The sequence below is a fragment of the Python bivittatus genome, unplaced genomic scaffold (genome assembly GCF_059951505.1).
Source record: "Python bivittatus isolate LINGU-HERP-01145 unplaced genomic scaffold, Pbiv_v1 ctg000390_np1212, whole genome shotgun sequence".
NCBI lineage: Eukaryota > Metazoa > Chordata > Lepidosauria > Squamata > Pythonidae > Python > Python bivittatus.
In genome coordinates, this window is record NW_028277070.1 from 1575062 (window position 1) to 1597854 (window position 22793).

Genomic DNA, 22793 nt, shown 5'->3' on the forward strand with positions numbered 1-22793 from the left:
CACTGCTCAGGTGTCTCCAATGTCTGTTTTCAAGATGAGCAATCAGTGGAAAAAAGCAAGCAGCTAATACTTTGTCCTTCAAAAATATTTTTTTGAATAAAGCAGCTAATACGTTGTCCTTCAAAAATAATTCCTGAAATTCCTGTTTCTGCCACTGGTTCAGGTTATGCCCAGTCAGAGGCTGTGTTACATAACTAACCTAGCACTTGGGGGTGTCTGAATCCAGGAAAGGAGGGTTGAGACACATCCGATGCCGGTGGAGAAGAGCTGACAGGATGCAGGTTGTCTCGGATCGCATTCTTTGGCTTGAGGCAGCAGCAACAAAGGCCCCTGGTTCCTAGGCGATTTGTAGAAATGATGCTCGTCCTTTTTTGGATGTGGGATTTACTGTTGTTTTCACTAACATTATGAGGGCAGGCTATTTGGTTTCTTTATTTCTAAAACGGGAGATGAGTCTCTTAGATTCCAGTACCTTCTGCATTTGAACTCAGCGTCCATGTTTTACTTAGCTAGACCCTTATGTCTATTAAGAGTGCATCTTTTCATTTAAATTTGAAAATAGTTCCTCTGTATTCTGTCTAAGATGGTTTGGTGGCAGGATGCAGCTGTCACGCTTGATTGCTGCAAGAGCCGAGTCTCCTAGTTCCTTGCACCAGCGTGCAAGCATGCAGAAGATCTGAGACGTATCACCTGCCTGGTTCAGACCTCTTGCATTGTGGCCGCTCTCCTTGCAGTTTCCACCCAGGGCCGGGACTGAGGTGCTGCTTGTGGGCTGAGAGCCATCCGGGAGCTCACTGCAGCCATAGCTAACTGGAATCTGGTTGGACAGCAATGGCCACACGTTTTCCCAGGGTTCAGCACCCTAGGTCTGGGCCCTGTTCTACACCCCTTATGAGAGGATGAATGCTTCCTTTTCTTTGTTCCTTGGCCTATGGGCACCTCTGCTCTCCCCTCCTCCAAGACTTGCTCTGGGGGCCCATGTGAAGGGGAGAAGGGGCCCCCCACTTCTGCTGTGCCACCACGCGTCCCTCGGCAGCCTTCCTCTGAGGACAGCTCAGCCTCAGGTCAAAGAACGTTGTCCGCTGAAAGCCTTTCCTGTCTACTTTTTCCAGCTCTTCCTTTCTGTTGCTTGGCGCATATTTTTGCTTGGAGCTCTGAAATTACAGTGCGGGGGGGAAAGGAGCGTGCCGGTAATGGCGGAGGCGGCGGCCGTGGGCACGGACTGGCCTTCCCTCCCGGGAGCGGGCGTGGGAGAGGCCCCTCGTGCTTCAGGCAGTGGCTGCTGATTGTCCAGTGGCCAGCCGGTTATTGCGTGGAAGAAGCCATTTGGGTGGAGATGAAGGTCTCTATCACGCCATGGGCGGAGGGCAGCAAGTGGCCGTTGGTGGAATCGGAGCTCTGGTAAAGCACCAAGCTGCCGGAGGAGGCTGCTTTGGGGAAGAAGGGGATGGGGGAGCACAAACGGCACATGAGCACGAAGAGCTTTTCATTTCGTTCCTTCCTGAGCCACCCCCACAGTATCAAAGTCACATTTGATCAGCTAATTAAAAAACAGGAAGCGATTATTTTAAAAACACCTGTGATAGGCAGCAGGTTTTATTCCTAACAGAGTTCATGGCTGACTGTTGGTGGCATCATAGCAGAGATACCCCTCCCACTCTTGCAGGTGACAGTGACTCTTCTGGGATGGTGCTCCAGCGCCAAGTGAATCCTCAAGGAACAAAGCAGGATTCCTGTCCCCACCTTATATCACAGGCAGGTGAACGCAAAGCTTACCCGTTTGCATTTGTTTTAGGGCCCTGGGGGGCATTTTGAAGGGAGAGGACTCCACCACAGTACACTGCCAGAGCAATGCATCTCTCCTCAAAGCTGTGCAGGTAACCCTCGACTTACGACCACAAGAGGGACTGGAAAATTCATTGTTAAGCAGTGCGTTCATTAAGCAAGGCATCACATGACCACACCTGATTTTATGGCATGTTTTGCAGCGGTCGTTAAGCAAATCATGCAGTTCCCCATTGATTTTGCTTGTCGGAAGCTGGCTGGGAAGGTCACAAATGGCGATCATATGACCCTGGAACGCTGCAACCATCATATATACGTGCTGGTTGCCAAGCATCCAAATTTTGATCATGTGACCGTGGGGACGCTGCAGTGGTTGCAAGTGCAAGGACCAGTAGCAAGTCACTTTTCTCAACCTGTTGTAACTTCAAACAGTCGCTAAACAAATGTTTGTAAGTTGAGGACTACCTGTAATGCCATAGGGTTTTGGGATGCCTTGCCGCTGCAGATCTTCCCCAGCTATCTGTACATGTTTGTGCACCCTCATACAAGATGAAATGGCTGCGTGTACACGCACAGATGGCTGGGGTTCCACAGGTTAGCCACAAAAAATTTCCGCAAAGGCAGCTGTTGGGTCCTTGTGCTGCATGACTACACTTTAAGGCAGTGTTTCTCAACCTTGCCGAGTTTAAAATGGGTGGGCTTCAACTCCCAGAATTCCCTAGCCAGCATGGCTGGCTGGGGAGTTCTGGGAGTTGAAGTCCACCCATCTTAAAGTTGCTGAGGTTGAGAAACACTGGTTTAAGGTGTTAAGTTGGATTGAGAAGAGCAGATTAAAAAACATCACACAGCTTTAAAAATATCTTAGTACTTTCATACACTTATGAAATGGAAAATTTTGTTGGCTCCAGTATGGAAGCTTACGTTGATAGACCCATAAGTAGGGGCTATGAGTGAAATGTTTTGGGATCTACCAAGAAATGGAACAACTCCTAGCACAAGGTTGCAAATAGCAGCCCCTTACCAGCAGGGCTGGAGGTCAGGCGGGCGCCCGACTGAAGGTGCTGCTGAATGGAGCCTTCCTGGCCCTGCAAGTGGACTGAGGACTGGCCGGGTGGCGTGGGGATCCCAGATTCCGTGTGGGTGTCCGAGTCGGATGTGAAGATCTGGGGGAAAAGCATATGAAAAAGCACAGGCAGTTACAAAGCACGCCCGTGCTGCCTGCTAGAAGCGTTGCAGTAGAAGATGGGACATTTCGATTCAATAACAGTGGCAATTGTTGGCCAGGCTTCGCTTAGAAACTAAAATGGATCCAAAGCGTTGAAATGAAATGCTTTGGATCTTGCAGAGTGACAGTCCCTCTATCTGGGGATGCAATCTGTTTGGTCCTAGAGATTGAAACTCATACGTTGTTTATCAACCTTCCTTCCTTCCTTCCTTCCTTCCTTCCTTCCTTCCTTCCTTCCTTCCTTCCTTCCTTCCTTCCTTCCTTCCTTCCTTCCTTCCTTATTTATTTAGTATGCCACCCATCTCCGCCAATGGGTGACTCTGGGCAGCTCACAATTAAAACCAAAACCCCAAGCCATTCAAAAACAATACCATATAAATAATTAAAGTGAATTAATTAAAATCCGACTATAAAACATCTATACACCGTGGGCTTCTAAAAAACATCTAAAAAACTTCTGTACATTGTGAGCTTCATCCTGTCTCTTTATAGCCCACCCTGCTCCTCACATTTTCATACTCCTGTTTGTTGAAGAAGACTGATGAGGCTTTTCGTTATCTGTCAGCATTCTGAGTTCTTCATTGAGCAGCTGTTAAATTTATCATTTCCTAGTTCCTTTATTTGAACATACCTGAACTAGCCTTTTACGTTGCTAGCATCGCCACTAACCCTCATCTCATTCAGACTGTTCACTTTCCTCTCACTGCTGGCTGTCTGGCTACGCTCTTCCCTGGTGACCCAACTTTCTTTCCATTACCTGTCAGCGTCTTTTTTGTTTTCAGATCTTCATTCATACTTTGTGTGGCTGTTCTCTTGTTCTCTATTTCGTTCCTTTGATTTATTTGTAATGGCACTCCTTTATCTATCTCCTCCTTTAGGTACAGCTACTCATCTTGAACTCCTCTTCCCATTTCTCTGTTCTGCCACGGATCCCATTTTTCACTGCTCTATTTTGATCAGAATTCAAATTCAGAATTCTTTAAAGTCCAAGACACGCATTTGACTAGACTCAGATTTATTTTCTCTTAAAACCAGGAACCAGCATTACACGGCCCATTTCCATCAATGTTCCTGCTGCTTCCGTTTCCTCAGCTAAGCCTTCCTTCTTGATTAGCATGGAGTCCAGGATGGCTGGACCTCTTGTGCCTTCCTGGACTCTCCCAAGTGGCCAGCAAGACAAGCTCAGAATGTCTTGGAAGGACCAAGCAACGCTGGAGGAACTGAAGTCCCCCGTTCACGGCCCTTCGTGCCTTTGCCATTTGCAATCTGATTTTGGCATCTGCAGTTTGTTTTTAGAAAGCCCTTCTTGGCTGGCTGGCAAATAGTTGACACCAGCAATAATGTTGCTTTGATTTCTTCTGCCATTGATTTTAACCCAGGTCCTCTCGGCTGTGCTGCCAAATTAATTCCCTTGGATTTCCCAACAGGTAAAGACGCTCTTAACGTACAGTGTTTTTCCTTTCCTTTCCCATTGCTTCTGTTCCTTTTTAGCAAATTGCACTCTCCCCTTCCATTCCATTCCAATCATGGGAGTTACCCCACTGGGTTTCTGTTTTCTCCCCCTATACTTAGAGTTCAAGCTCAAGTTCAGGCCTGTTTATTTCCCATCCTCTGAGCATTAATATACAGACAAGGATGGCCATGACCTTTTTCAGCCAATGTTCTTTTTGCTTTTTCACTGAGAGGTTTAAGAGGCCCCCATTCAACAGCACCCCCACTTCTGCAATGCTTAAGTCTGTATCTGAGGTCTTTCCTTTAGAGTTTTCAATTCCACACAACCCACAATTCAGTTTAAAGCCCTCCTAGGCAAGCTTTGGGGAAACATATTTTTCACAGTTCTTGTGAGGTGCAACCTATCTCATGCTGGCATCCCACTGTCCCGAAAACTCAACCCATGGTCTCTCATTCCCATTGACACCGCTGTGTAACCAGTCATTGCCTTACAGCAGTGTTTCTCAACCTTGGCAACTTTAAGATGAGTTGAAGTCCACGCTGGCTGGGGAATTCTGGGAGCTGAAGTCCATACATCTTAACGTTGCCAAAGTTGAGAAACCCTGCCTTCCAGTGCTAGTCTTTCCCTTTCCACCCCTCTTCCTTGGATGGGAGAAGTGGGCAAGAATGCCACCTAAACTGCTGGAGTCTTGAGATATTCAAAGCCTGCGATGATACAGTTATAACTGTTGTTCCACTACAAGTTGCCCCATGTGTATGAGGAGGAAGGAACAATTGCCAATGAATTTGATCAATTTCGAAAGCTGTTCTGGCATGCCTAGTCTAGTCTCCTGTCTTCACTAGCCTCTTGTTCCACAGAAGCACTGCAGGAGAAGTTTCCCCCAGAGAGATTTGCCTCTAAGACTCAGGTTGACCTGATGTGGATACAGAAGCAGACGCAGCATGGCTCGGCTCCGCTCGTTCTCTCACGGCTTGGAGCCCCCTGTGTGGTGGGCCTCTGGGATCCTTTCAGCCGTGTCCTCCCCACAGTCCCCCCTCACCTGTTTGGTTGGCGTCAGGCTGGCCAAGGTGCTGAGGTTTGCCGTGTCTGTTATCACCATGGTCTGGGGCAGAAGACTGGTGTGGGCATATTGAGTCACCTCTGGCTTGTGGCTATAGAGAGCTAGGAGTAATGGAGATGAAGAAAGCACCATGAGCAATGGCGACCCTGAGGGACAAGCTGGGGAAGTCCTCCTTTTTATCAGCTCCAAGGTGATCTTGGATGTCTCTGGCTTGAGGATTCAATTCTATTTTTCCATCCATAATGGATATTTGGAATAAGAAAAAAATGAAAACCCAGCAAGGTTTGTCTAACAGACATTATTGTCTGGACCTCTCCTAAAATAATGCACTTGAGACTGGCCAGTTGGCCAGTTCAAGTCTGATCTGGAAAAAAATATCTTTCCTTTATCCCATTTATTTTATTTAAAGGATTTATTTCTCCACACCACCTTGAAGAAACTCAAGCTTATACATTTATTTTATTTATTTATTTGCTTGCTTGCTTTTTTCTTCGGTGCCTTTGAGTCAGTATTGACTCCTGGGGACTGCCTGGACCAGCCCCTGCAGTTTTCTTGCCAAGACTTTGGAAGTGGGTTGCCCTGGCCGCCTCCTTCCCAGGGCTGAGAGAGAGGGACCGGCCCAGGGTCACCCAGCCGGCTTCGTGCCCAAGGCGGGGCTAGAAATCCTGGCCTCCCGCCTGGTGCCTTAACCGCTGCACCGGACTGGCCCTCTCCTTACTTATTTACTTACTTACTTTTGAGATTTATAGAGCACTGAGAATCTGTTATGACACTGCGCAGCTTACAAAATACAATAATAAAAAACACAGTAAAAACCAATAATTATGTCATGAAAAAAGAACACGCGGCAAAAGTCAGCAATCCTTTAAAAGGCCAGAACGTCACACAAGGGGTGCATCCCCCGCTCTGGCCCAGGGCCTGGGGACAGAGCCAGGTTCTGCAGCCCCGCTGGGTACACCGGACCAGAAAACCAACTCCACGGAGGAACTACACTCTATTGAGATAGGCTTCAGTGACAGAACCTTGTGGCCGTCCTCCTTCCATAAGTGCTAGTCGAGCGAGCCTGGTGGGAAGGGACGGTCACTGCCACGCACCCTCTCCCTGCCTTCGTCTCCAGGGTTGGGGGAATATTGTGCCCAGGCCTGGGGAGCTTTCACAGGCGCTAAGTGGATCCCCACTAGGCCTGTCCCGATTCTTATCAGTCGGACTAACCCTTTCTCAGAGCTGCATCGGGCAGTACCACCCATGCTGGGATCAAGGCACGCCCCCATCTGGGGGTGCCTGGTGTGGAGAATGCCCTGGATTGCCCCCCTCACTTCCCAACCTACCATGAGGAGCTTGGATCTGGGCCATGGTGGCCATGAAGGGGCTCTGGTTGAGGTGGCCCTGGACTTGCTGCATAATTGGTTGCTGGTAGGACGGGTGCAGCTGCTGGGAGAACTGCACGGGCTGGAGGGTAGTGAGGCTGCTCCCCATGTTGTTGATCACAGGCACACTCTGTGCTTGGGTAGAAGCGAGACCTGGGAGACAGGGGAGCGTAAAACCAGCTTGGCAGCAACAACACACAGCTTGTCAGATTGCGGCACCTAGGTGTGTGTCTGTCTGTCAAAACCCTAGTGACTACCCACAGACATGTATTCACACCCTGCATGTGCGCCCACACACAACTGGATGGGCTCTTGCGTCTTACTAACCAGAATGTCATTTGTTTGGTTTTGGCCTAGCAGAGTCTTTTTTTGCAAAACGTGATGACTAGCTTACTGTTATGGGCAAACTTGGCCACATTATGGCTTGTTCAACCAACCATGCAAACTGGCTTAGCATAGTTTGAGAACCTTGAGAGCCATTGAGCTGAAACATTGTACGGCTTTTCTTAGTGTGCCCTACAAGCCCAGCTGTTTTGATTTACAAACCATGGTTTATGGCTTTCTGTTATGCACATGAACTTATTCAAATGTTGGTTCAGATGAACTGTGTCTGTATGGAATGTATGAATCCAGCCACACGCACTCTTTGACTACCCCACTGGTTCCTTTGGGTGAACGCTGAGCAAAGTGGCCCTCCCATGCTCTGGCCATAATATTTTCCACCCAAAAATATCCCCACAGCTGGAAGGCCTCACACTCTGGGAAGCGCCTCTCATTTAGAAAGGAAGGCCCAAGCTGAGCAGAGAAGGGCATGGCGCCACACAAGTGAGCTGCTCGGCACACCCGCAGGTGTCAGTTCCTTTCACGATGCCCATAAGGAACCCACTCTCCCCACCTGATGCCTCTTCACTTACCAATGACTAGGGTGGAGGCCCCCGTGTTGGTGAATGTCGGCGCGAGTGAAGGCGTGTCTCCGGGGCCAATGGCCATGACCCCTGGGAGCGAGGCCATGATGAGGTTCTGCGTTTGATGGCTTAGAGCATGTGGGTTTTGCTCCAGGCTGTGCAGCGCCGTCAGGGTACTGACGGGCGGGAGCGAGCCCCCTGAAGCAGAGATCTGTAGGACAGGAAGGAAGCCAGAAGGTCTAAGTGCTCTTTGGAGCTCAGCCGGCTCTTGGGGGCCACACTGTTGCCCAAAGAGCTCCAAGCCAAGGGTCTCTACCATCTTTTGCTTGATCTGGTGAGTCTTGACCCTGGCTACTCCTTCTCCTATTAAGCTACACTAGAGTCAGCACCCAGCTTGGATATAAACAAAGGTAACACTCCTTTAACAATCTGCCTTACTGGGCCACTGTAGCTGGAACATACCAGGATGGGGAAGCGCTCAAAATGCACCCTCAAAGGATGGCAGAAACTGCAAGGGGTCCTTCTCCTTGGTGGTAGGGTGCATGCCTTTGCTCCCTGGCAGGCTCTGAGAATCCAGCCGGATTGTCTCCCTTCTGGCACCCACCATTCACTCACCAGCTTGGTGTCTGGCCCTGAGCCAGATCCGGTGGAGCAGAGGCTTGGGGAGGAGGCTTGGTGCAGGATGGTCTGGGTGGTCGCAATGGGATTGTGCTGGCTGCTGTTGGAGGTCTCGGTCTCGCTGACTGGCTGCTGGCTGTACCTCATGCCCGGGTCTGAGAAGGAGAGACCTTGCTGCTGCTGCTGCTGCTGCTGCTGCTGCTGGAGGGGAGACGGCTCTGCAACGACAACGGGGACAAGAAGGCCGGGAAATCATTCCAGCAGCGGGTCCTCAGGCTGATCGCACCGAGACGCACTTCCCTTGCCGCGGTCAAAAAAGCCGGGCCACAGCAACGCCCCCGCTCATCCCCTCTGCCCCAGAGCTCCCAGGGCAGGGCGGTCTGCAGCTGGGATTCAGAAGCCCCTGTGCAAAGAGGGTTTTCCCTTCAGAGGAAGTGAAAGGGCAGACCCGAGGCCCCTCTCCCGAAAGATAGCCCATTGCTGCTCTGCTTGTGGCCCAGGTCAGCAGGGGCCCTGAAGGCCCTCAGCCAGGGTTGGAAGACCCATGAGGGTCCAGGCCCTTCCTATGGGCACCCAATATCCAAGGGCATTGCACAAGGAACTCCACTGGTCAGTGAATGCAAGCAGCACCAGCTTGCACCACTAAAAGTCAGCAGCAAAAGAGCAAAATCTGCGGGCGCAGCTTTTCTGGGTCTGAAAACAGCGAGCAAAATAAGCCTTCATTTAACCCTCAAGCCAACTCCACCACAAGATGGCCTATGAGCAGGAGGAACCTCTGCTCCTATTTGATATTTCTCTATGGACACGTTTACTCAACGTCTCAGAACCAGTCTAGTGCAGTCCAGAGGGAAATTCTTCCCTCTGCCTTGCGCCAGATGCATCAAGCAGACGTGAGCAGCGAGATGCATCCGATGGGGTTATTGGGCCAGTCAACTTGGACAGGCATGCCAGCAATCTTTGTGGTGCCTGAAGTCTGTTGCTTTTGCACATTCCTTGAGTCCTGAGGGGCGAGAGAGGATTTGGAAGCGACTCAGGCAGATGCCCCCCTGATTCACTGGGGCATAAGAAGGAGGGGAGGTAAAGCACAATCAGGCTTGCACGGTTCTGTCACCAGAGCCATCCTCAACAGAGCCTAGTTCTAGTCTTCCCATGGAGTGGGTTTTCTGGTCTGGTCAACCTAGTGGAGCTGATAGCATCGTAGATTCCTTCGGGGTCCCACACAGAGCACAGCAGCATGCTTGGAAACACGAATGTTGGGAGGCTGAAACTCAGGGCTGTGCCAGGACAAGTGCTAGAAAGTGGGGGCAGAGGAGCAAAGTGGGCCCTGGGGGACAACCAGCATGCCTTCTGCTGGGAGGATAAGTCAGGGTGGTGAAGAGCATCATCTTGCAGGGCTAAATGGAGGGAGAGGCAGAAGGAGTCCTCCCCAGTTGGATTTCTGTGGCTGTCCAGGCCCACCGCTGGCCATTTTATGAGGGTGCCTTTGACGACATGTCGTCTGAATTCCGGGTGGGCCTTCTGCCCCAGAAGAGCGAGGCCTTAAACTGGAGCAGAGGGAACGCTATGGCAGGGCCAGGGAACACAGGTGGCATTCCGGCTCTAGTGAGGGCACTCACAAAACAGCTGCCTTGGTGAGCATGGCCAGTTGCAAAACACCCACCTCCCAGAAGGCCAGCCGGGGAAGGTGTTTTCTGCCACCCCGTTGGCCATGCTGCCCTACCCGTGTTTCCTTTGTCAGCAAGGCGCAAGCAGTATTTGGAGACTAAGCACCGGGCACTCCGTAGGTTTTATTCTCTATATGGGAAGTGTGTCACCCCCTCAGGAGGCCCAACCTCCCCCTCCCCGCTCTACAAAGAGCATGGCAGAACCTGAGGCCACAAGGCGGAACTGCAGGAAACAAAGATGCTCCAGGGCAGCGAAGGTCCAGGGTCTTCCTGTCTCGCTTAAATAGGCATACACACGTACAGACCTCCTAGTCGCTGACACCTCCCTGGGGGCTCCTACTGCCCCCCCCCCTCCCGTCTGGCACTCACCATGGACTTTGCCTGGGGAGAGAGCAGTCGCTGGCTGGAGGGAGGAGGAGCCGTGAGAGGTCAAGGTGGGGACGGAGCCGGCCTGGGGGCTGTTGTAGCTGTCCATGGCAAGCTTGTGCCGGAAGGCCTCCTCTTTCCGGCGGTTGGCGAACCAGTTGTAAACCCTCACCTCGGTCACCAGGTTGGAGCCCAGCCCTTGGGCCTGGGACGGAGAGACGCCGCGCTGAAGGCACTCTGCCCTGCCGAGAAAGGGCATGGCCTGGTCAGGTCTGGGGCAACCACGGGGCCTCCCCAGTCTGAAATGCTCCCGACGTGGCACAGCCGGAATTCCCAGCACGCCGAATGGGAATTCTGGAAGCTCGGGTCCCCAAACATTTGGAGGTTGGGAAAAGCTAAAGTGACCTTCAGTGATCTCCAAGAATATGTTGCGGTTGGGAGCCTTGGCCTGGGGTGCTTAAGGCAGAATTATCACGGTTCACAGCACATTAAGCACCCTCGGCTATGGTGGCTGAGTTCATTCAACAGGAGTAAAGCAATAACATGACTTGTTTAGTTTTGGTTAAGGTGATACATGAACCCAGCAAGCGATTAGGTTTCTGTGTCGGAGAAAATCATGATTTTCCTTTCCAAGATTTATTGACCAAGTATACAGTTGTACTAAACCATATATATGATTCATAAACCAGAATTGCTGGGTTTACCTAACATACTAAGCCAAACCCAGCGGACCATATTATGGCTTAGTTGATAGGTAAACCAGGTTCAAGAGATGTTGTGCATTACTTGCATACATCATGGTGACCACCATCCTGAAAGATGGCTTGTTCAGCCCAACATGCAGTTGCAGAGAGTTGCAACTGCGTGCCAGAGCTGGCAGAGTCCACACCAGGTGCCGACGGACCCCAAAACGCTTCGGTAGGAATCCAGCACTTTTTGCAAGATTCAGGTCTTTTGAACAGACAAATCCTCGTAGAAATGCTTCTCCAGAGAGGAAGTTTGAAAGCTTTTACCATGAATAGCCCAGGGAAGTTCTCATATATTTATTCTCGGCAGCTGCACTGTAGTCTAACTATGACTGTGCTGAATCTCTCAGCGCTGTTCCATTTTTAGCATCAAGTTATTGGAGTTCAGGTTTGGTTATTTGTTTAATTGGAACAAAATAGAGATGGAAGGGTAAAGAGGCACCCACTCCCTTTTCATCTGGACCAGATTGTCCGGAGGGAAATCAGTGAAACTTCAGCTGTCCCTCCCAACGGGGATCCGGGGGGCTACTGAACTTGGCCCAGGGTGGCTGAATTCACGTCCTGACTGAGAAGAACAGAAGGACCCTGTCTTGTGGCGCTGGATCAAGGGGCCACCCATCTGGCACGCCCTTTCCCGTGCTGGCCTGGGAGGCTCACAAGCGGGACCCCAAGGTCTTGTCCTGAGGCGGCCTTCCCAGGACAAGCGGCCACAGGAAGGTTCAAGGCAGCGCCCTTCTCGCCCGGTACCTGTTGCACTCCTCTACTAGAGCCTCCCGTTCTTCCTTGCTAGGGTTCTTCTGCCTCTCATAGGCTTGAAAGAGGATTTGCTGTGACGCTGGGCCCCACTTGAAGCGGTTCCTTCTGCCCTTCTTGGCCGGAAGGTCGTCTCCCACAGGGTCCTCCACCATGAGACCCTGGCCAGCATGGGTGAATTCTGGAAGGGCAAAAAGAGGGCTGCACTCCTCAGAGAACTCTGAAGGGAGCATCAGCTGTCGAGGACTGGAAACTAAGCTATTGCTACTGGGGAAGGAAGCAGAAAAGGCCTTCGCGTGTTTTCTTGGGCCTGAGAGTTGAGGCACTGTCTTCTTGCCCCTTCCATTTTCAAATAACTTTCCCCAAACTATTGCCCTCCGTGACCAAAGGCCGTTGCTGGTTGGGAATAATGGGAACTGAACTCAGACATCTCAGAGCCCTGATTTAGATCCCACCTCCAAAATCCATCATCTTGCAGTGTATGACCAATGTCAAAAAAGTCCCTCCCAAAATTGCTATGAAATTTTAAACATGTACATGATGGAAGGAGGATATAATTAAATGTTTAGGAAGTCACCATATTAGCTCTTTTTAATTAATTCCATGTATATGTACAATTAAATTAAATTAAATTAAATTAAATTAAATTAAATTAAACCTAATTGCCATGGCTTTGCTGCCTATTCCTCTGTCTTGACCCCATCTCCTTTTTGGGGGTGCAGACTTCCACAGTGACACTCATAGACACCCCCCCCCCCAAATTTGCAGGGATCAGGATTTCAGACCCACAGGGTGACATGTTGCTACATTTCCACAGGAAACATTTTCTGCACAGCTTGTAACCCAAGAGGGGCTGATAAGAACAACCACATCTGCCTATCCCAGGTCCTTGGGAAGGACTTGAGAAGTGGATAAAAATGCCAAATCCAGTCTAAACATCCAGATGACTCTGCGACCAACCATCATAATACTAAATCCCCCAAACTTTTGCAGATGCTTCAGAGCCCCCTCTGACTGTGGCTAACATCTAGCCGTGTCCTGCTGAAAATTGTCAGTGAAAATCCAAGGCAGAATGGCTTACGAGCCTTAGAGTATCTCATGGACTAAACAATTAGCCCTCCCCAAGCCCACCTCTTCTTCTTCCCACCGCTTCCGCATCGCCCCCTGCCCAGGCAGCCCTCAGCCCGGAAGGAGGAAGACTGGCCCGGTCTCAGGGTTGCCTGCCTAGGACACCATCTCCTCTGGCTGGGAAATTGTGCTCAGAGGCGCGACGCCTCCGGGGAAGCTGCTTCCAACGTGGGCTTGGAGCAGAGGCACCTCCCAGAATCCGGGCCAGGGCCTGGTCTGCAGGGAGGGGAGGGGTCTTGGGGAGGGGCACGCGGGCAGTTGCTGTACTTACGCTGGGCCACCTCTCGCTGCTTGCGAACGTACCAAGTGTACAGGGCCGCTCTCTTCTGGGTCTTCATGGGCGTGCCCTTGTTGAGATGCTGGGAGAGGTGGGACTGGTTCAAGCCCGTCGTGTCCACCACCTCCCGCTGGGGGATGTTGTGCTGCTGGAGGTAGGACTTCACCATCTTTGCCACCCTCCAGGGATCCTCCCTGGAAGAGACCGAAAGCACCTGCCTGAGGGAGGGGTCCTTTGGCCCCGGTGACTCTTGAGGCACAATCCAGAAGTGCTGGGTTCACACAACGTGCTGCCTCCAAATGAATGAAGCTTCTTAGGGCATAACACGATGGTCTCTGATTCCTGCAAAGTGTGAAGACGCTGGCTGCGTCCCCAAGCCCTCTTTTAGCCCCGCGAATGTCATGACTAGGAAGCATGCTAAGACTACTTTTATCCTGAGGTTACAGTAACAGAATCTCACAAGTCTGAATGCGCTTCCCCCTCCCTTCCTTTATCTTTGCGAGAACCAGGGAGGGTCTTGCCAGAGACCCATTCTCAGGTTACCATTCTGGCCCAGGTTCAGATTTCTTTTCTCTGACCCTTGTCTTGGGGGTAGCTCTTCCTCCTGTTCCTCAAGGTGATTCCTTCTTCCCCTTACAGTGAATTGTGCAAACCCAGTCAAGCCTCAGCGAGCACAACTTCTAGTTCACAGTGAACAGCAAAGGGATCTTTCATGCCAAGCTTCACGTCGGTACAACTTGATGCACGACTCTTCAGAGGCTCAACCCTTTGAGGAGAAGCCGGAGTTCAGCAGAAATTCAGCTTATCCCAAACACAGGCACCCCACCATGTGTGCATGTGGGTGCCACTGTGTGGGTGTGTATGTGCTCCCAGGGTTTCCGTTTTCCACCTCCTTCTCCAGCCCTTTTCCCAGACTGGAAGATGGAGGCCCTGCGCCGTCTCCCCAGAGAGTCCTGCCTGCTTGGCCCCTCTCGGCTTCCTGCCTTGCAACTTCACTCTCACACTGATACACTTTTGCACACGTTGTTTCCTGCTCAGAACCATTGCATCTGAGTAGCCCTGCATGATGGCTTGTCTGTTTTTCCTGCAATAAATGAAAATGGTGCTGCGTTGAAAATAGGGGGAGAACAAGGTAAAAACTGGGTGCTGTGTGAACAAGCGCATCCTCCCTGGCTCTCTGGGTCACATGGCAGGCCTACTCCTGGGCGCATTCTGATGCAGTGCTGGTCTCCCGTTCCACTCACGTCCCTGACAGCAGGGTTACCAAAGTGCCGAATCCCAGGAGAACGTGCTCCTTCCAACCAAACTTTTCTTTTTTTTCTCCTGTGGCAGAAGCAGGAGAGCCCGGAGAAACACTAGGATTTGGCGCATACGCACTCCCCCCACCCCCATATCCATCATGAAACAAAAGCTATTTGCACAGACAGGAATATAGGATCCTCCAAGCAGCTTGGGCCTTGCAAGGTGACCAAGCCAGGCTTTGAGAAACAGTGAACCGCCAAATAGGATGGAACTGAACAGGGAGAAATGTAAAATTCTGCATCTGAGTAGGAGAAATGAAGGGCACAATACAGGGTGGGGGAGACCTGGCTTGGCAGCAGTACACGTGAAAGGGATCTGAGGATCCTCGTGGACAAGTTGAACATGAGCCAACGGCATGATGCAGCTGCCGAAAAAATAAATGCTATCTTGGGTTGCAATATCAGGAATATAGACCATGGGAAGTAACTGTTTCACTCTACTTTGCCCTGGTCAGACCCCATTTAGAGTCCTGCACCCAATTCTGGGCAGCAGAGTTCAAAAAGGACAGTCACAAATTGAGGTGAGTTCAAAGGAGGGCTACCAAGATGGTGAAGGGAAGCCAAGACCTATGAGAAACACAAATCTGGAGCAGTCAAGCATGCACACTAGACTTCAGGAGACCAACAAGCTTAGAGAAGTACTAGGCAGAGTCCCGTGGACAAAAATCCTCAGGTCAAAGGGAGCGCGAGGGAATTCTCCAAACTAAGATCCTGAAAGTAAGACAGCACCCCATTCCAGGGAGGAAAAAACCAGTGGGCAGCATAAGAAGCCACTGTGGATGCACAAGGAGCTTCTGATTGAGCTAAGAGCCAAAAGGACAATAGAGGAAATGGAAGAGGGGTGTATTCCCCCAGGAAGTGTACCAGACGGTAGTTAATATCTGCAGAAAGGAAGTCGGAAACACTGAAGTGCCAAAGGAGCATAGGCTCGCAAGGGAAGTTGAAAGCAATAAAAAGGGCCTTTTGGCTCTATCGGTAGTAGAAGCAAGGAGGGGGAAGGGGTGGGCCCCCTTGCTAAGAGAGGATGGTAAGAAGGGGAAAGGGCAGAATTCCCACTTTGCTTCCGTCTTCTCCTCCGGGGGAACTGCATTCGCATGGCTCTAAGTAGAACTGTGGGCAAAAGGAGGGAATGGTAAAGAAAGGGGAGTAAGAGGTGTTTAGGACGCACTGACGACTGCGAACGGGTTTAGGGCTCCAAAATCAGATCAGCTGCATCCAAGAGTCACAAAGGAACCTGTGGATGTTGCCTTGGTTATCTGTACCTTCCAAAAGGGGGAAAAAGAGGACGTGGAGAGCAACACACCATTCAGCTTGATGTTCCTCCTGGGCAAAACTCTACAACAGATGACTAAGCAGTTGGTTTGTGAGCAATGAGAAAAGAATGGAGTGGCAGGGATCCATTCTAGGACCTCCGTTTAACATATTTATAAGTGACTTGGAGGAAGGGTTAGAAAATATGGTGGTTGCATTTGCAAACCACACAACCAAGATGTGGGAATACTGAAGAGTTTAGATCAGTGTTTCTCAACCTTGGCGACTTTAAGATGTGTGGACTTCAACTCTCAGAATTCTGGGAGTTGAAGTCCACACATCTTAAAGTTGCCGAGGTTGAGAAACAATGGTTTAGATGACAGTATCAAGGTTCAGGAGGGTTTTGACGAGTTGGAATAAGGGACAACATCCAGCGACAGAGGCAAATGCAAAGGGATTCATCTCCTCACTAGCAATTAAAAGGCCCTCAAATGCATCACATTTGTGGATTTTAAAGTCTGTTTTGATTTTGTTGCTGTTGTTGCTGTTAACTGGTATCAAGAGATTTTGGCAGAGAGCTGTACAACAAATTTTTAAGAGATAAAGAGATAGCGAGACTATTATATGCACAAAGATGGAAAAATACTGAAATACCCACAATGGAGGAGTAGATCATGAAGATGGCAGAACTTGTGGAAATGGCAAAACTGACCTGTTTGATCAGAGATAAGACAACAAGTACTTTTATATAAGACTGGAAATCTCTTATGGACGTTTTGCTGAAAATGGAAAAAAACGAATTGGTGATTTATGGATTTGCTAATTAAAGAGGGTTGAATATGGGAAGAGAACCATGTTGTAACTTTAAAGTATACTTTATTAATTAGTCAATTGACCATATCAAACCCAGAGTAAGTTGTAACTTTAAAGAGGGAGGAGATATAATGAATTTGTTGATAACTGCTGTGAAGAAGATTGGAAGTCGCTTCTTTATATATCTTTTCTTTCTACCTGCACTGTCTTTTCTACTTATTCTTTTATCTTTTATCTCTTTTTTCCTTAATTTCATTCTATATAATTTCATGGTTATCTTTTACTTATGTGAAAACATTTAATAAAAATGCATAAAATGAAATGAAATAATAAAAAATAAAATAAATGCAAAGTGGCAGGGTGTAAGATGCGGGCAGGAACAGCGTACTTAATGACACAAACAAGCAACTGGCATTGTGTACAGGAACACCTGCACAGTGTGTGGGCTAGACCCTCCCAAGTCCAGACGGGAGGTTCCACCGAAGGTCATGGAGAATAACAGGGCTAAGATCCTGTGGGACTTCCAGATCCAGACGGGCAGGCAGGTCCTGGCCAATTAACCAGACATTGTGGTAGTAGACAAGGAGCAGAAGACAGTGATGGAGATAGATGTGGCAGTGCCAAGTCATAGCAACATCAGGAAGAAGGAGCATGAGAAGCTGGAGAAGTAACAAGCCCTAGAGAGGATATGGAGAGTAAAGGTCATAATGGTCCCGGTGTGGTAGGAGCACTCGGGGCTGTGACTCCTAACCTGGGAGAGGGGCTCCAACAGGTCCCAGGAGCAACCTCAGAGCTCTCTGTCCAGAAGAGCGCAGTGCTAGGAACAGTTAAGATACTGCGCAGAACCCTCCAACTCCCAAGTTTCTGGTAGAAGACCCGAGAGTGAGGCAGACACAGAACACCCATAGGGGTGAGAGGGATTTTATATATATATGAAATAAAGAGATAAATGAGTTTAAGGTAGCCACAGTGGCTTATTTAATTCTGGAGAAAAAATCCAATATTTAATTGTCCCATAATGCAACTGAAGAAAATCAGAAATAAAGTTGAGTGAAAGAAAATAAAAGCATAAAATGTGCCCACGTGTCCCCAGAATGATCTCAGTTACCTTGGTGCAATCCCACATGGGGGGTACTTGGGGGTAACAGTTTTCTGGAGCAACAGTTTCTTCTCTGTTCTCAAGCCTTGAAGGGGAGGCTGGAAAGAGCAGTCAGACCATGTCATGGCTGGGCCTTCTAATGTGGGGCAGGGCTGGGGAGACAAGATGGTCCTTCCTGAACGAGGAAACCCAGATGTTCGGAAGGTGGCCCTGATTTCCCACCAGCATCTGCTGATTCTGCTCTGGTGAGCCTCTCTCTGCAGGATGGCTCCTGGAGGTGGGGCGGCTGAGGAGTGGTCCCCGGGCCCCCTCCTGCCCACAGGCTTCAGCCACTAACCTCCAGCCTGTGGCTGCACCGCTTTTCCCTATGGGGGTCACCACTGGGGTTCAAGTTCCCTCTTTTGCCCAGTCCTGAGGTTACTCCTGAAGGGTTTTCTCACCTCCCTTTTGTTTCCTGAACAATAAGTAACCCAGGTAGTTAGTTATCAACTCAAAGGGAACAAGAGCCTGGTTGATAATTTATAGCAGCATCTCAAATTTAAATGGAAAGTAAATATCAAGTTGTTAGCATTAAAAGAAAACCCAATCCTCAGAACAGGGAATTCAGCATTCAGGGGTGTGGGGGGGACGGCTCCACGTTCCTCCCATCATCACCTCTCCGGCTTAGCTATTCCGCTCGGCTTTTCGTTCTCCTCCACCTCCAGATGTCCTCCCATCCTCCAGCCCTGCTTCCCCAGTGCAGAGCCAAGGCAGGCTTGGGCGTCCCTGGCTTAGCCCAGGCCAGCTGGACCTTTGATTCTTGGGAAACCACCCTGGGGCTCCTTGCAGAGGACCAAGCCGGACTCAAGACCGCGAGGCGTGCCAAGGCTGCTCTGTTCCCGCTGGCCTTTGACCCTGGAGCTGACATCTCCCTTGCTTTCGTGGAGCGTGTTGGGGTTGGGGAGACGGGCAGGAGGAAGGTAAGAGTTGTGTGCAGCGATGTGTTTTGTCCTGGCTGGACTTGGCCCTGCCTGGCCTAGGCTGGATTCTGCGCTGACCGAGGCAGCACAAGAGATGTCGCAATTTTCAGACTCGGGCCCCATTATCTGCAAAGAAAAAGGGGGGAAGGGCACCGATACCCCACTTCCATTTCAAAGAACATGATTCTAGTTGCCTAAATGGGTTTCCTTATTCCTGGAATGGAATTCCACTCCCCCCCCCACCTCCAATTTCTTTTCGGTTTGCATTTCAAAGAGATTTTGCTTGGTATGTTCTTTCAGGAAGTAGCAGCCTCCCTTCTAAAGGGTTTGGTGCTTGACCCGTGTTTTAACCCCCGCCTATCCGTTGGGCATTTGTGTACAGCTCCAGCTAGCGAGGGGGTCGACCTTTTTCAAATCCCATTACCGCCCTCCCCAGTTTAGAGGTTTGGCGGGGGACCCTGTTGGGTGCTCCGTGCCCCCCAACACATCCTCTGTTTCCTTGGCTGCGTGTTCCAGGGTCAAAGGATATGCCGAGCAAGCTCTGTCGGTGGAAGTTCTGGAGGAGCCCAGATGTACTTCAGGACTTCCACGGAGAGAACAAACTTCAGGAGAAGGAGACGTGTTGCTCCCTTGCAAGCACACCCACACCCACACCTTTCCCTTCAGGGAGGGGCTGGAAGAGCTGCTATTCAGCTGTGCAAGGGCCACCTCACAATCTGCGTCTCTGGCGTTATCAGTACACTTCCTCAGGCCAAAGTCCATGTGCTTCAACAAGCGGAGCAAATTAATAGGACGGAATGGAGTCCCTGTTTACTCTCTCCTCCCTTACTAGATAGAGAGAACAATGTGTTCCCTGAAGGGCAGTAAAACGGCCTGGATGTGGTCCAGAAATGGCCCTGGAACAAGACAAGGTGGATCTGGAATGCCAGCAGGGGCAGAAAAGTGGGCAGACTTGTGGGCACGGCTTCTGTTGACTGCTGGGTTGTAACGGCCCCCTTCTATTCCTCACCCTGCCAGTTATTTCAGGGTTTCCCCCCCAAAGTGGCTGTGACCATCTTACTAGCCAGGGAAGGTGAGCAGAATTAGGGCTACTGAGTTCTTGGGTAGAAAAGCGCCAGGACCTCTGGGGAACGTAGGCTGGACTGGGAAAGTGAAAAGCCTTCCCGGGAGAAGTCATCTGCGGCCATGAAAATGAGACAGAGTTGTTTATGAAGCCACAAGGAGTTGAGAAGAGGGGAGAGAGGGGAAGAGAGCTGGAGGAGAAGGGGAGCATCTCCTCTTAGCTCCTTTGCACAGGAACTACCTCTGCTGAAAACATGCGCTTATGAAGAGTACTATTATTAGAGTCGGACGCACAAACGTGTAAATTAATTAAAATCAGTGCAATCAGATTCATATGCACTAAAGGTTTTCAAACAGGGGCTCTTAAATAACACATAAAGAATCCCATTTTTTAGTTCATTGGAGCTAAAACTAGATTTGTATCAGACTCCTGGTATTACAGACTCACACTTTTGATCCCTTGAGAAGAGAGTGAAAAAGGTCAGTTTCAGCCTTGCAGGATCTCTTTTATTTTATTGAATGCTTTCCTAGGGATCCAAATGAGTATCTAATCGATTGGGATTGACTCCAATGATCCAGCTCCTAGCCAAGGACCTAAGAGTCGTGGATGTATTGCCATAAAATCTATGCTATTCCAAATAGACTAGTCTTTTGCGAAATTAGGAGTGTCAAGTCCAGTAAGTTTACAATGCCTAATTATCTGGTGAATCCCTTTGGTATTGCACCAGGGTCCCACTGTTGTTGTGCTGTTGTTGTTATCTCCAGGAGAGGTAGACACAGAGTACTGGCTAGGGGCTGAGCCAAATGCAAAATGGCGCTTTGGGGTCAAAGTGGCTGGGTTTGGCAGGACACAGGGGTGTACGCAGGGGGTGGTCAGAGAAGCAAAGACGATGGCTGTGATAGTGTGGTAGAAGCTCTGCCTGGTTTTATGCATGTTGCGCACAAAAGCAGGCAGCGCATCAGCCATTCCATGGTGGCTGCCATCTTGACTTCCCTGACTACACCCTGTGGATACTCCTGGTGGGATACGAATCTGGTCAGTGAATCGATCAGCGGAGGACGCCTCGCGAGTCTTGGAGCTGGTTCACATTGCTGCAGGTCCCTTTGATCTTGCCCTCGAGGCTACGTTCACACAGTGTGCAAAGGTTAACCTCTTCTGCTTCCTGGTCACCTCTTCTGCTTCTGGGTCTGCAGAAGAGGTGACCAAGAGGAGATGGGATAGCTGCCTTCAGGCATTGGAAGGCTTGGCACATGGTTAGGGATTCATTGCATTCTCTGTGGCCCAGAGGTCTGGAGCCAATGGGCTGAAACTACGGGAAAGTAGATTCAGGTTAGATATGAGGAGCTATTTCCTGACAGTTTGCCTCTTGGAGGGGCACGTTCCCCTACACTGGAGGTTTTTGGACCCAGGCTGGATGGCTGTCGGCCAGAAATGCTTTAGCAAATCCTGCATGTGGAGAGGGGTTGGACTAAATAACCACTAAAGTCCCTTCAGGCCCTAGGATTCTTTGAAAAGTCTTCTGTCAATGCTGTATTTGGGGCTCTGGGGCTGAAAAAGGCAGCAGAGGGGCTCACGTGGCCCTCAAGCCATTACTTGTCCATCCCCCATTTAATATGATGTGTGATCCAGGTAATTGTGAATCTTCAAATCAACCTTGATTTAGCAAGCCATGGGTTAATATTATGGTGTGGATCCAGTTGCAGACTTATGTTCTTGGCTACTTCCTCCCAAATCCCCTTCCCCGGGCTAAAACACAGATGAGGAATCATGATTTGGGCTATGGGAAATTATAATAGGTATCCCAGGGAGGCAAGTATGGGATACCTATTATAATGGGAAGGTGACTTTTCTTGTAGCCAAGTGGCCAGATGGTTTATGATGAGGAAATGCCGTCCCTGGGGAGAACCCTGACAGCCGAAGAACCACAGGCAGGTAGGGAGTTACCCAAAAGGACAGAGGGCACCCATATTCCCTGGGAGAGATTGCAGGAAGAGAATCATCTTAGCCTGTGGTAGCCCCAAATAATACCTTTTAAGGCTCACTGGTTTTATGATAAGGCATATCGCACTTCCTAACAAAATGTGTTACTCTAAAAGTTGCTACCAGACTCTTTCTGACCTATATTCTAGGTGTCCCCTCCAGAACCTCTGAGCATGGTCTTCCCAAGTGTCTTAATGCCTGGAGCTTTTTCTGAATGCTCTCTAAGGAGACAAGAAAAGGAGGGAGAGAAAGGGTTGCTTTGGCCCCGAGGGGGCTCTGGAGGGCCTCATGTTCTCTGCAGAGAACGAAACCAGCTGTAGATGATGTGCCCCGCAGGTTTCCATTAGTCCTGCAGTTGAAGGGAGGACGGTGAGGTTGGTCCAGTTTCCTGGGGGGTGGGGGGTGGGGGGAGATACGAAGGCTGATTACTGAAAGAGAGGCCCGGTCCACACCATGCCTTAAGTTATAATGTGTCCTGCTTGATTTGGGGAGACCTGATGAAGTCAGTCACTGTGGTTTTTCTAATAAATAAATAAAGCCATCATTTATGGCTTTACGAGAACTCAGCTAGATCCTAGTTTAGTATGATGAGTTAACCCATAAATGTATGTGAGATGTTTTGAATTCTGAGATAATGCCAGATCAGAGTGTCAATACTGTTGTAGCTGGGCATATTTCTGCCAAACTGGTCCCAATGCCCTCACTGAACACTGGGCATCCAACCCGCGTGAACCCCCAGCCCAGTGCTAACGCAGCCAGAGACCCCTGTTCCCTTTCCTCTTCCCCTTCTGCCATCCCGGCTTCCCAGGACAGATTGCAGAACAGGTGTTCTCTGGCTTCTGTGCCTTCCTCCAAGAAGAGACACCTGATAAATCATCAGAAGTTAATGATCAAAAGGCTTATCTGAGCCTTTTCGTTTATAAATGTATAAGACAAAAGAGAAATAATAAAGCCACTGGATAATTAGTAACCAGTCCAGT

At 49.8% G+C, this 22793-nt stretch overlaps 1 protein-coding gene and 1 long non-coding RNA gene across 3 annotated transcripts in view; one reads left to right on the forward strand and one right to left on the reverse strand.

Moving 5' to 3' along the window:
* Positions 1-34: 34 nt before the first annotated feature.
* Positions 35-22793, reverse strand: part of HNF1A (HNF1 homeobox A) — a 24871-nt gene continuing 2112 nt past the window's right edge. The window contains exons 2-10 of one of the 2 annotated variants that reach the window (XM_025172080.2): positions 13342-13541; positions 11937-12123; positions 10447-10685; positions 8411-8631; positions 7805-8006; positions 6852-7043; positions 5503-5624; positions 2807-2948; positions 35-1427 (exon numbers count right to left, since the gene is read on the reverse strand). In XM_025172080.2, coding sequence (XP_025027848.2) covers positions 1306-1427; positions 2807-2948; positions 5503-5624; positions 6852-7043; positions 7805-8006; positions 8411-8631; positions 10447-10685; positions 11937-12123; positions 13342-13541 — 1627 coding nt within the window. In that variant the 3' untranslated portion in view covers positions 35-1305. Of the gene's footprint in view, positions 1431-2806; positions 2949-5502; positions 5625-6851; positions 7044-7804; positions 8007-8410; positions 8632-10446; positions 10686-11936; positions 12124-13341; positions 13542-22793 lie in introns of both variants that reach the window. The other variant, XM_025172079.2, reaches the window with a different exon arrangement.
* LOC107326324 (uncharacterized) overlaps positions 18327-22793 on the forward strand; it is a 10517-nt gene continuing 6050 nt past the window's right edge. The window contains exon 1 of the long non-coding RNA XR_001560073.3: positions 18327-18770. This is a non-coding gene — a long non-coding RNA (uncharacterized LOC107326324). The remainder of the gene's footprint in view (positions 18771-22793) is intronic.